The sequence below is a fragment of the Lactuca sativa genome, chromosome 2, assembly GCF_002870075.4.
Source record: "Lactuca sativa cultivar Salinas chromosome 2, Lsat_Salinas_v11, whole genome shotgun sequence".
Lineage (NCBI taxonomy): Eukaryota > Viridiplantae > Streptophyta > Magnoliopsida > Asterales > Asteraceae > Lactuca > Lactuca sativa.
Genome location: NC_056624.2, coordinates 196,345,569 through 196,357,858, shown reverse-complemented (window position 1 = coordinate 196,357,858; position 12,290 = coordinate 196,345,569). Strand labels below are relative to the sequence as shown.

Here is a 12,290-nt window from a genome sequence, read left to right as displayed (position 1 = left end):
GATTTTTGACTTTCTAGTCTCGTAATTGTCATCTATGTAAATTCTGACAAGTGACAGGTGACATTTAAAACCATGATAAAAAAAAGTTATATTATTGTCAATTTGGTTTAGGTAGAAGTTTGTAATGATAATAGATGTAGGCCTTTTAAGTCAAACCTTTAACAAAATGTAGTCTAATGTCACGCACTTGATCTTTCAATCTTACTGTTATGGCGCTTAGACCGTGACCAACTCTGTCCAATTTGATCAACCACATAAATCAAGTAAATGAAGCTACGAGGAACCTAAATGGATTAATGGAATACTGAAAGTGTTTTACAAATTAACGGGAGTATACAACGAATGTTTCAGATTCTCTTTAGGCATATTTGTCTTGTAATATGCGAGTCATTACATTCTTCCTCATCTAAGCTCACGATGTCTTAATCATGTCTTGCCAATATAAGCTAGCATATTGCAATTTGTTGTTTGGTGTAAAAAAAAAGTAACTTATTGTAACTTATAAGTTAGCTTTTGGTAAGCTATTTTGAAATAGCTTTTGAGAAGCTTATAAAATATCTCAAAAATATTCCAAATACGTATGTGATTATACCTAATACTAGTTTTTAGTTTTATATATAAGTGTCTATTTATACCATTTTATATTTGCAATCTAGCTTATCGATTATTTTTTTACCAAACACTATTAATTCATAAGCTAATTTATCATATATCAGCTAGTTAGTAACAATCCCATAGGACTTCGAAGTGAACAAAAAAGATGGAAAGTTTAAAGTACAAGTACGCTACAATTATTTGTTTGGGAACCTTAATGGTTAAAAATCACATTTCTTGTTAATAGTTGTATGTGAACCATTTAATAATAAGTGGTGGAATGGGGAAAGACAAGAAGTTAGTGCAAGTTTCGTAAGAGAGTTACAATCAATCTTCATAACCGAAAATGGTGAAGTTGGTGGCAATGGCGGCAATGATGAGTCATATACTAAGGTAACAGAGATCTTATGTATACATGGAACTAATAATAGAACTATAAGATTATACATGGGAATAAATAATAAAAATGGAAGAGGTCCTCTTAATGTATGGAATTATGGATTAATGATGAACTTAAACATGGACATGCAACAGATATGTGCAAAACTAGGCCTCAAAGCAGACCTTAATGTTATGGCCCAAAATTATTGGTACGATTCAAGGAGCTAAGCCCACCTAATACTTAGATAATCCTAGATGCTTCTCTTAGTTTCCTTTGTAATCTCTAGAAGGTGTCCTTTTGTTTTGATGTCTATTTTATTCCATGCAAGGCCAAGTCCCTTTCATTTGTACTCACTTCATCTTTTTTGGAGAAATAGAGTTATTAAGCACTCTCTATGTATAAGAATCATCTCTTAGCATTCTTGGTCCCAATATTAATTGCAAGTGCTTCAGACCTCTTCTAACTCTCATTTTAAGGCTTACTCGACTATTTGATAACAAGATTATTGAGTGTCACGCGCACGAGAAATGGACCCCGTCACAAGTGGTGTAAGAGCCTTGTTCAAAATTTAAACTTTAAAGGAAAATGTAGCACGATGATAGGTAGAGCAAGGTACAAGATGAACATGTATGTGGGCGAGAACAATCCCCACCAAGAGACAAGTTCAAACGGTCCAAGTTAGAAGCAAATCACTACCTCATATAGGTATATCCATTGAAGCAATGGAGCCTTACATTTCCCAATTTGAGCTTTTTGCAGATGGACTCAAGGCTTACATGAGGGACGAAAGCAACAATCGAGCTACCCACCCAAGAGAATTATGAAATCGTTGCAACCACTAAGTCCATAATAAACAACATTGGAAATGAGGTCCACGAAATGAGGAGCATCAAGCAAGAACTCATCGATATGCAAAGTTTGTTATGACGACCTCCTTAAAATGCATGGGAGCTAGATGCAATGCCGGGAAAGGAGGATATTTAAGTGATCAACAATCCAAAGCAATAACATCAAGTAAAATCTATTGTGCATCTTTCCTAGGGTTTAAAGTCCTTAAATCGGCTATGTTCAATAACACAAGAAAACAAACATCATATGGAAGAAAGAAACAACGGAACCACATCTCCATGACGAGAGATATACAGATTAAGATCATCAAAATCGTCGAAACCATGATTCATATATGGTAAGATCATTGGATTCAGTATTTTTGAACCAAATCAAGTCAAAGTCATCAATATATGTTTCATATGCGACAAGGTGCATTGGACACAACATTGTCCAAAAGAAAGCCATGAGTAGTGTTTTAAAAACCAGTTTGAACCAGTCGGTCGAACCGGTTGGACCGAGAACTAGAGAATGAAGCAGTTTAACTAGTACCGGTTTTATGTCTATTTCTAAACCGGAATGAACCGACTGGTTTTTACAAAAGCCCGGTTGAACCGGTTAAATTAAATGAAAATACATAAAAATTCATCATTTTGCATAATAAACTTTGGTGTTTTTTTTATACCTATTTAGATTTCTTTCAATAAAAATACATGGTAATGTTATGAAGTTTTTTAATATGATTGTATTCATTTGAAATTATATTTTGTTTCCGTATTATACTTTATTTTCTTTTTGATATACGTTGATTTATGTAAAATTATGTTTATTAGTGTATTTGGATATAATTCCAATTTGTATTTACATGTATTTTTAATGTTTAAACATGTGGATGTCTATTTGTGTAGGAAAAATAGGAAAAAAAATATGAAAATTATAGAAACCAGTTGAACCGACGATCGAACCGGAAACCGATTACTATACCGGTTCAACTAAAATACCGGTTTTTAAAACATTGGCCATGAGTACCTTGGTATAGAAAATGAAGGATGAATATGAGGAAGAAGAACAAGTGCACATCGATACTATGCAATACCTTGGAGCTTTGACTAAGGTCATTCCCAAAAAGGAAAAATAAGACCCAAGGCTATTGTTTTCCAACCTTATGATCAATGATATGATAAACCGAGTATTGATTCACATAATGGCTTCATATAACTTTTTGGATGTTAAGCCAAAAGATTGGGCATTCACTACACACCAAGTTACAACACTATTGAGGTAGTGAAATAAAAATCAAGTTGAATCATCGGTACCACCAAGACAAATGTACATTCACTAGTACACGTGGATGACTTCAAGATCATATCGGGAATGCCTTTTTTTTTCCATGAAGCCGATACCTTCCCAATCCCAAAGAGTTGTTCCTTAGTAATCATTGATGGTAACAAAATGCGGGTGGTTGAGTTGATGAAAAAGAATGTAAGGCTTGAATCTCGTTCCTACAATACCTAAGAGAATATTGGAACAAATCGCCACAACCAACAAGAGATATCACTAATTGTGGGATGATGCCAACTCAAAAAGGAAGACCAAGAGAAGACATTACAAGACCAAAAATAATCAAGACATAGGAGGAAGATACAATGAAGACTTCTTCGGCATTTGAACATGAGTTACGACCGAAGTTTAGTCGCGATGAGGATGTCACATAATCAAGTATGGGAGGGTGTTAAGGCACAAAGGTCTTCACCCGATCATAAGGGCTAAAACCACCCAACACTAAGATAATTCTAAATATATCTCTTAGTTTCCCTTGTAATCTCTAGAATGTGTCATTTTGTTTTCAATTTTGTTTCTATCCCGTGTAAGGTCGTCTATATAGGGTCAAGTCCCTTCTATTTCTACTCATGAATGTATCATCAAAGCATATACACTAAACGTTTTATTTTTATAAGTGACTAAAATCAGTTACCTTTTTATATATTATATCAAGTACCACATGTATCCGTTAACCAAATAAAAAAGCAAAGTAACTTTATTAAATATTCTATCAAGTACCACACACAAGTGTTGAACCAAACAATTTGAAAGCAATAGTATTATTATTTCATCATTTGCCAACTAATTGGACTTATTTAATGATTTGTTACCCAAATATAATAAAGTAGTAAATGTGTTTAGCGGAATAAATCTCACAAGTTAAAGAGACGTCACTTTGTAATCGTTTAAACCTTGTCAAGCTGTGTGTTATCAAAACGCTCCTCGCGTAATATGGCTAGTCTTGGGTCCTTTGCAGCTTGGATGTGACACTTGTCCCCAGAAGTCAATATCATCAGCAATGCATACATCCACTTTAATTTTGAATCACGCATCATTTGCAACATAAAGAAAATAGGTAAACCACAGCACTATATTATTCATGAGTGGCTAATACAAGGGTACATATAATATGACATAGTGGAAAACTAATACGATATGATATCTAACACAATATTATACACTTCTTAGAAGTTAGAACACATTCCCAAACTTTTAACACCATTTTACTCATACAAGAGGCTCAACGAGGCTCAACCATTGGCACAGCCTAGTGGCTTCTGACGTTCAAAAAGACAGGATACAAATATGCCTCTTATTATCATCAAACCTTTAAAGGTCTTGTATCTACTCCGTGATCAGCATTTCAACCTCATCAACAGTGATAGGAAGCTGCAAAACAAGAATATAGACACAATATTAGTGCTCGTTACGCAATCATCAAGATCAGTGACAACTTTGCCCCTGTATAGCGACCTTGGTTAGTAAATTGTAACATAGACAACGAATGATCTTATGAGCTACCCAAACAGAAAACTTTGCCCCTGTGCTGTGTGTTAGGTAAACCAGACATGTATCCACATCGGAACAATTAGATCATCAAACAAACCTTCGAAGTGTGAAACAAGGTGTATTTTTGCATTCAAGAACTGTACGTTCTTTTAGGAAAGTATCGATCCATATAAATATAGGGATAGATTTGCTCACTACAATGAATAATGGAGTTGATTTACAACAACACTGGATCTCAAACACAAAAAAGTAAAATAGTAATCATGTTCTGATGTAACTAAGAAGCTAGTAAACAATACCTGAGAGATAGGATTGGATGATTGAGCGCAAGCAACAAGGGCGTTATCTGTACAAGAGTGGACCGTCTCAAACTGATCGATGTCAAGTTTCTTATTAATAAACCCAACAGTGAAGTAGATATTATCGGAACTTGGCAAGTCAACCCTAATTTCATCAACATCGAACCAGAAAAACAACCTTTTCACTTGGATCCCATCCAAATCAGTAATTGATCCGACTTTGAGCTTCCCAGTGATCTTACTGTCATAGTACACAAGGTAATCGAACTGGATATAGCAAGGTTTCTGTAGTTCGACAACGAAGCTTCCATCGTCGGGGGAGAAAGAGTAAGACTTGACGGAATCGGGCAGAAGGCCAGTGGGGAGGCCATATTTGTCGAGGATATCGTAGACCGTGGGTGTTGGGTCGTCGGAGAGTGCGGTGGTTGAGGAGACGACTGCGAGCAGGGTTAGGATTAGGAGGAGTAGGGTTTTGGTCGCCATTGTTGTGGATGTGATAAGAATCGGTGTTGGTAGTGTATTTAAGGGAAAGGGACGTTTTATGGGCAGGTTTTAATTGGGTGAGGAGGTTCGTTCTTACGGGATATAGAGGCGTTAATTAGGTGTAGAGCAACCGCAGCGGCGACTCGTGGAAAGAAAATCAGTCCCACGTGCCGCGATCAACATGGGCGGACCCCTTCGGGGCAGGGTTATATTTTACCCTTACCAACTCCACATAACATCAATAGGCAAGAACACAAATATAGGTGCATTCATTCCTTCCAAACCAGTGCTTAAGCCACTTAAGAAATGACTCACCTCTAGTCCAAGTTTTCTGAAGCTATGAATAGAGGAAAACCACCATCTCACTGGCACTCTAACGCCCCGAAAAGAATACACAAAGAAATGATCATAAACAACTCATAAAAATCAAATTGGTTTTGTCCAGATGAACCTCACGTTGTGACCAAGGGGGTGTCACGTTGTGAGCTCCAGCTCCTTCGCAATTCAGGCCCGATCAGTTCCTTCTTCATGTCGTGACATCAAACAACCGTTAGGGTTTGACCAGTCAAGTCCACGTCATCACGACGTGACAAAGGGGTTGCTCACGTCGTGACTAAGAAAACATTCGCAGATTCCTTTGTTTAAGGACTCGACCTCACGACGTGACAAGGAAATGCTCACGTCGTGAAAACTGACAGTTACAAAATTTTTGATCATCGATTGAACCTTTCCTTTTGCTCAATTTGGGTCCGATCAAAACCTCCATTAGGGTGTTCTTAACCCCTAAAGACCCTTTCTAAATGACTACAAAGATATGGACAAGAGTGGGACAATCAAACACACCAAAATTGATACGTATTTTATGCACTAAGTAATAAACCAACTAATCTAGACTAACTAATACGTAATACACAGTGTATCTAATCGAATAGCAAGATAATTCAGGTAAGTAGGGTATCAGACACATGAAATGATAATAACAGTTAAGATAACTACTAAATGCTAACTAATTTTAATGATTAATAAATAGGGTTTTTTTTTTCTTTCTATTTTTGCAAGTCTAGAAACTTAAACACTACTTATCAGAGAAGCAATTTGGCAAAGAAACAATTTAAAACTAAAGAAGAAACAAAGAAACGATTTTTAATCAAGAATTTAAAGAGACTTTCGCTTAGATTCAATTCGCTTGCTCCTATGGTTGATTTCGTGGAAAGTGCAATCGATTATTATTTTGTTGTATACCAATTAGATTGATTATAATTATGATCAATAGACTAATTCAATAGTTACACAAGTTCAATCATTCAATGATCAATTAGACAATTAAACAAGCAAACTAGTAATTCAAATTATGCAAGACTTGTAATTTTGATTGACATAAACGGTTATAAACATTAATTCAATACATGATTGCTCTTCATATATCATAAGATTCAAGCCAATTAAGATAGATACATAATACAATCTCAATTAAACTCAACAATAAACAAAAAATAAGTTGTCATTAACATAAAAAGATTCTTTAATAAGCAAGCATAATAAATAAGCAACTAGTAAGAATCTAAATCCACGTAATCAACACATAGTATGCAAGATCATCTACTCTAAAAACAAGTTAGGGTTTTTAGCCAATAAATACTAGAAACAAACACATAAAAACGAAATCCACCTTGCTAAGCATGATCAAAACAAAGTGATTAAGTGATTAAGAGTAATGTTGCCTTTAGATCTCTTCAAAATTAAGCTCTCAATCGAATTTTGCACTCCAAAGCCTCCAAAGGAAGTCTCCGGTCTTCAAAAGTCGACAATAGCTTCAAGCATAAGTTAGGGTTGAGAGAGAAATGAATCTATTTATAAAACCCAAAATTAGACTACCACGTCATGGCAATTAGGCACCATGGTGTGGCGATCATTAAAATTATGTATCCGCCAAGTAACTCTATGATCGATAAGTTTCCATTCAACACAATGTGGTTAGTGATCACTATGTCGTGGTACTCCAGTTTCAAGGCTTCTTTGACTTCAGTTGACTCGATCCAATTTTCCCTCTTCCAGCTCCACAATAGCTTCCTTTTAATCCCGAGCATGTCTTCACTGCTAAACATATTTTAAATAAATTAAGCACCTTTTGTTCTATAATGATCATAAATGTAGCAAAAATTATTACAATAATGCATGAAATATATGACTAAATATGCACAGATCAAAATACCCCAAACTTGACTTTTACTTGCCCCCAAGTAAAACTGATTTTATCATCATATCATCACATCAAAACCCTAGCCACCAACATCACATAGAACAATCCATATTAAGCCCGTCCATTACATCAAGACCACAATTTATGGTACACGATGCAAGGGAACTTAATCTTCAACCCTTATTGGTTAGAGGTATTAGTCTAAAGTGCAATGACTACTTCTCCTTGATACATTTATGGTACACGATGCTAAACATATTATGTACCTCAAACTAAGCAAGTTCATGTTTTTATCCCATAATTTCACTAGGATAGGGAAGCCACAAATACACTAGAACATATGTTGGCTCAAATAAACATCGATGCTCGCATCAGATCGTCCCACATAGGTCTCAACACAACAATACAACAATTTTTTTAACTAGATTCAATTTTAGACCATTATTTCAAGTCTCTCTAAAAACTTTATCCTAGTCATTTTTCATATTATATATATATATATATATATATATATATATATCTAAGTATGCTTGTTATTCCTATGTTCAACCCCTACCCCACACTTAATTCATGAAATGTCCTTAATGCATGCTTTAAAAATGAAAGAACATAAAAGTAAAGAGATAAATTGGAACAGACATCACTGGGATAGAAGTGGCGAGGTTGAACTTGAATCTTGTGTGGTTGAAATCTCATGAAACAGTTGGAAAACTGTACTTTGGACTGCTATTAGAATGAGCTTCAATGAACCAAGAAATATAGACTTCAAATAGTGCGAAACAAGCAACCAAAAATGGTGAAGTTGAGCATCACCACGCCGTGGTCTTTTGTAACTGGAATCTGATCACTAGTTTCTTCATGACCACATTGTGGTATAATGTGACCACACCGTGGTTGTAGCTTTTCCAGACTAAAACGACTTCTATCCAACACGATTTTGGCCAAGAAAACATAATACCAAAGTGGTATACCACTCTATTCTACTGTAAACTCTCTCTTCCAATTATAATGATTAATAAATCATCATCTCCACTCAAAATCTTTTTTCTTTTAAGTCGCAAATTTCACCCCTCACTTAAGTTTTTGTCTCGTCTCTCGGAAATCATTCATCACATCCTCTCATCATCTCACTATGTTTTTGTGAAATCCAAAAACAAACAAGTAATAAAAAAGGAAAACAATCACACAAATTAAAATTACTTAAATCCTAACTTACTTTAAGTCCAAACACAACCAAACAAAAAAATTGTCTTCAAACAAACCACACAAAACAGAAAACAAAATCAAAATAAAGGATAATCACTCCTCATCGTTTCCTTCTCTAGCTCCACTGCCACCGACACCTCCTCGACTCTCCGCCCACAGCTCGTCCCAATTCAGGATGTAAGTGTATGAAGTAGGGTACCCATCAGGTCGATCGATTGCCATATTTTTCACCATAAGATTTATGTGCATCCCCATATAGTTCATACCCGCCCCAGATTATCCTGATACCTCCTCATCACGACATTGTAGGCATCCATGGGTAGATTGTATTCCTTAAGTATAACCTGTGGGTCCTCCTTCATATCATCTAGCCTCCTCCTAACTCACCTCACCTTCGGAGCATCCAATGGATTATCTTGAGGTATCGAGTAGTTACCACCCCCATTGTCATGTACTATGTGTGCCCTCTTCAATAGAAGTCGTATAAAAGGGTTGGTATTCTACAAGGTTAAAAATCTAGCCTCCCATAGCTCAAAAACACCATATGATCGGGATAATTTCATGATGAGCATTCCTCCAATGAGTAGTGCTCCTTTGTTATCCTTTCCTGCCCGAGATGCTAAAAAATCAGTCATACAATGCGGGAGATTGCAAAAGACATCTGGTGTAATAATGCTCCATAGGAAAAACACATCAAGGCTTGAAACTTTATCCCCTTCCTTTCTTTGGTTGATGGAGAAGGTAATGAGGCGGTGGATAATTTGATGGATAGGTGACCAGATGTCACCCTCTTGAGCCGTTCCCATGATATATGTCCCGTTTGCAATAGTGCTCCACCAATTTGCATCATTGATACCATCTGGAAAAGTTTTGTGGAAATGATTAAGAAATATGACGAACCCCTTTGTCATAACCTCAGATTGGTCTTAAAGATCCAATCGTCATGTTAGCTCTGCCATACTACACTCTCTCCTTTCTCCTCCCAAGCAAAAATTAAATTTTCCTGTATCATGGATTTCTTCCCTTTTTCTAGACCTAAATATGTTGAGTAATTCCACACATAATTCCTTATAGATCGGTTCTTCAATTATGAATAATCGTCTCCATCCCATGTATGTGATCCTAACTCCATCCCCAACAAACTCTTTAATAAAAAATGGGTCAAGTGCTTCCACAAGTCCTACCTCTTGCAATCAATCCCAATCCTAAGGATTTGGCACATTGACCTCCTTAACCTTCATCGAAGCTAATTTGTTCCTCCATTTGACCAAAACCGTGGGCTCAACAACCGTAGGGAAGTTGTACCATGGAAATTCTTGAGGTTCACATGGGTTTCCTTGCATCATTCCTCTCATTTTTTGCACAAACAATAACACAAACAACCCAAACCAAAACATCAAATTAGATGTGAAACAGAAATGGACGTCGTGGTTAAATATCACCATGTCGTGGCGGACGAACAGGTTCGACGATGGGGTTTTAAATAGGATAAATTCGACCGATTAAACACAAATCAAGCACAAGGGTTTTGTTTAGGCTGAATAATATCACCATTAGGCATAACTTTCATATCAAAATCGAATAAAAATAACCCTAAATCAACTCAAATCCGAAACTTTTTTATTGAGAAATCCCTAAAAATCGATCCAACAACCAAGTTTATGCTCAAAATCAACATTATAGCACTAATTAACTGATTAGGAGTAGAAAGATCGTACTTTTTATGGAGAAGAGAACTAAAAACTGGAGATTCTTGGAGAAAAATGTCATGGAGAGAAAGCAACGGCGTGTTGAGTGTATTAGGTGAAAAATGTTTTCTATTTTGGCTTTTAGGGTTAAATACACTTACTTCCTAATAACCTTCACCACGTCGCAACAAATAGGCACCACGCCATGGTGTTTTGAATTCTCGCGATTAGGGGTGCAAATGAGCCGAGCTTGGCCAGGCTCGAGCTCGAGCTTGGCTCGATTCGAGCTTTATTTTACTAAGCTCGGCTCGAGCTCGTAAAGAATTATAAAAGCTCGGCTCGAGCTCGGGCTCAGCTCGTTTGTCATTTGATGTGCCTAAATAAGCTTAAGTTCGGCTCAAGCTCGTTAAGAAGCTCGTTTACTAATACCTGAAATCCATAATTTCCCAAATATGTTTTTATTTTAATATAAGAAAATAATAATAAATTATATTATATAAAGGCTCGTTTAGGCTCGCGAGCCTAATCGAGCTTAGTGACATAGGCTCGAGCTCGAGGTCGTTTAAAAAACGAGCTTAATATTAAGCTCGAGCTCGGCTCGGGCTCGTTTAAAACCGGTTTCGATTCGAGCTTTTAACGAGCCGATCCAGAGTAGCTCGCGAGTAGCTCGGCTCATTTGCACCCCTACTCGCGATTATTGGAACTGTTTCAGCCACCACGATGTGGGAACAACTCATCCACGCTGTGGTGCTGCACAATGCAATTTTTAAATTCTTTCAAAAAAATTCAATTAAAAACACCACACCCCACATTTGTGCCTTACTTGCCCTCATAGGAACAATCATTAACAATACTAAAGAGTGAAAAATCTTTTTTTAAAACACAAACTAAAACAAACCAAAATGAAACGAAAACTAAAAGCAAAAAGAAAGAAAATGCATACTCAAATCCTGGGTTGCCTCCCGTAAGTGCTTATTTTTTAGGAGTCTTGAGTTGGACTCCTTCCCACCGTACGTTGTGGCGGCTGCCCCCAAGATCACATTCTCCCATTCTTTCTCTTCACCTGGCATACCTTTTTCATATCTTTTGAACCAATGTCCATTGACCTTAAATTTCATGCCATCATATTTGATGAGCTCAATTGCTCCATGTGGATACACTTCTATCACCATGAATGGTCCATACCATTGTGTCTTAAATTTCTCGGGGAAAAGCTTCATTCTTGAATCGAAAAGAATAACTTTTTGTGCCGCTTCAAAATCTTTGTCTCCTCACAACCTAGTATCATGTCATTTCTTTGTTTTGTCCTTGTAAATCAATGAATTGGTGTAGGATTCATTCGTCAACTCATCCAAGGCATTCATTTGCATCAAACTATTAATGCGTAATTCGGGAAGTTTAGAATTACAAATCTTTAAAGTCCAATAAGCTTTGTGCTCAATTTCAACCGGTAAATGACAATTTTTTTTCCAAAAACTAGCCTATAAGGCATAGTACCAATTGAGGTTTTTAAAGTTGTTTGAAATTCCCACAATGCGTCATCGATTTTTTAGACCATTCCTTTTTATTAGAACCAAACGATCTTTCAAGTATTCTTTTTATAGCCTTATTAGTGACTTTGGTTTGCCCGCTTGTTTAAGGGTGATAAGGTGTTGCAAACCTACGGTGTACACCATATTTTTGTAACACCTTTGCAAGTTGTTCGTTTGCAAAGGGGGTGCCCCGATCACTTATTATTGCTCTTGGAAAACCAAATCGAGAAAACATTTTTTTTAGAA

At 36.4% G+C, this 12,290-nt stretch overlaps 1 protein-coding gene across 1 annotated transcript; it reads right to left on the bottom strand.

Moving 5' to 3' along the window:
• Window positions 1-4,199: 4,199 nt before the first annotated feature.
• Window positions 4,200-5,545, bottom strand: LOC111899812 (uncharacterized). Its single transcript, XM_023895676.3, has 2 exons — window positions 4,936-5,545; window positions 4,200-4,516 (listed from the first exon to the last, which is right to left on the bottom strand). Exons 1-2 carry the CDS (start codon window positions 5,416-5,418, stop codon window positions 4,472-4,474), a joined length of 528 nt encoding a protein of 175 aa, XP_023751444.1. The 5' UTR covers window positions 5,419-5,545; the 3' UTR covers window positions 4,200-4,471.
• Window positions 5,546-12,290: the final 6,745 nt, after the last annotated feature.

Coding starts and splice junctions, on each gene's coding strand:
- LOC111899812 (XM_023895676.3), bottom strand. CDS start 5,418: ATGGCGACCAAAACCCTACTCCTCCTAATCCTAACCCTGCTCGCAGTC. Junction 4,517..4,935: donor CATCCAATCCTATCTCTCAG/GTATTGTTTACT, acceptor CTTGTTTTGCAG/CTTCCTATCACTGTTGATGA.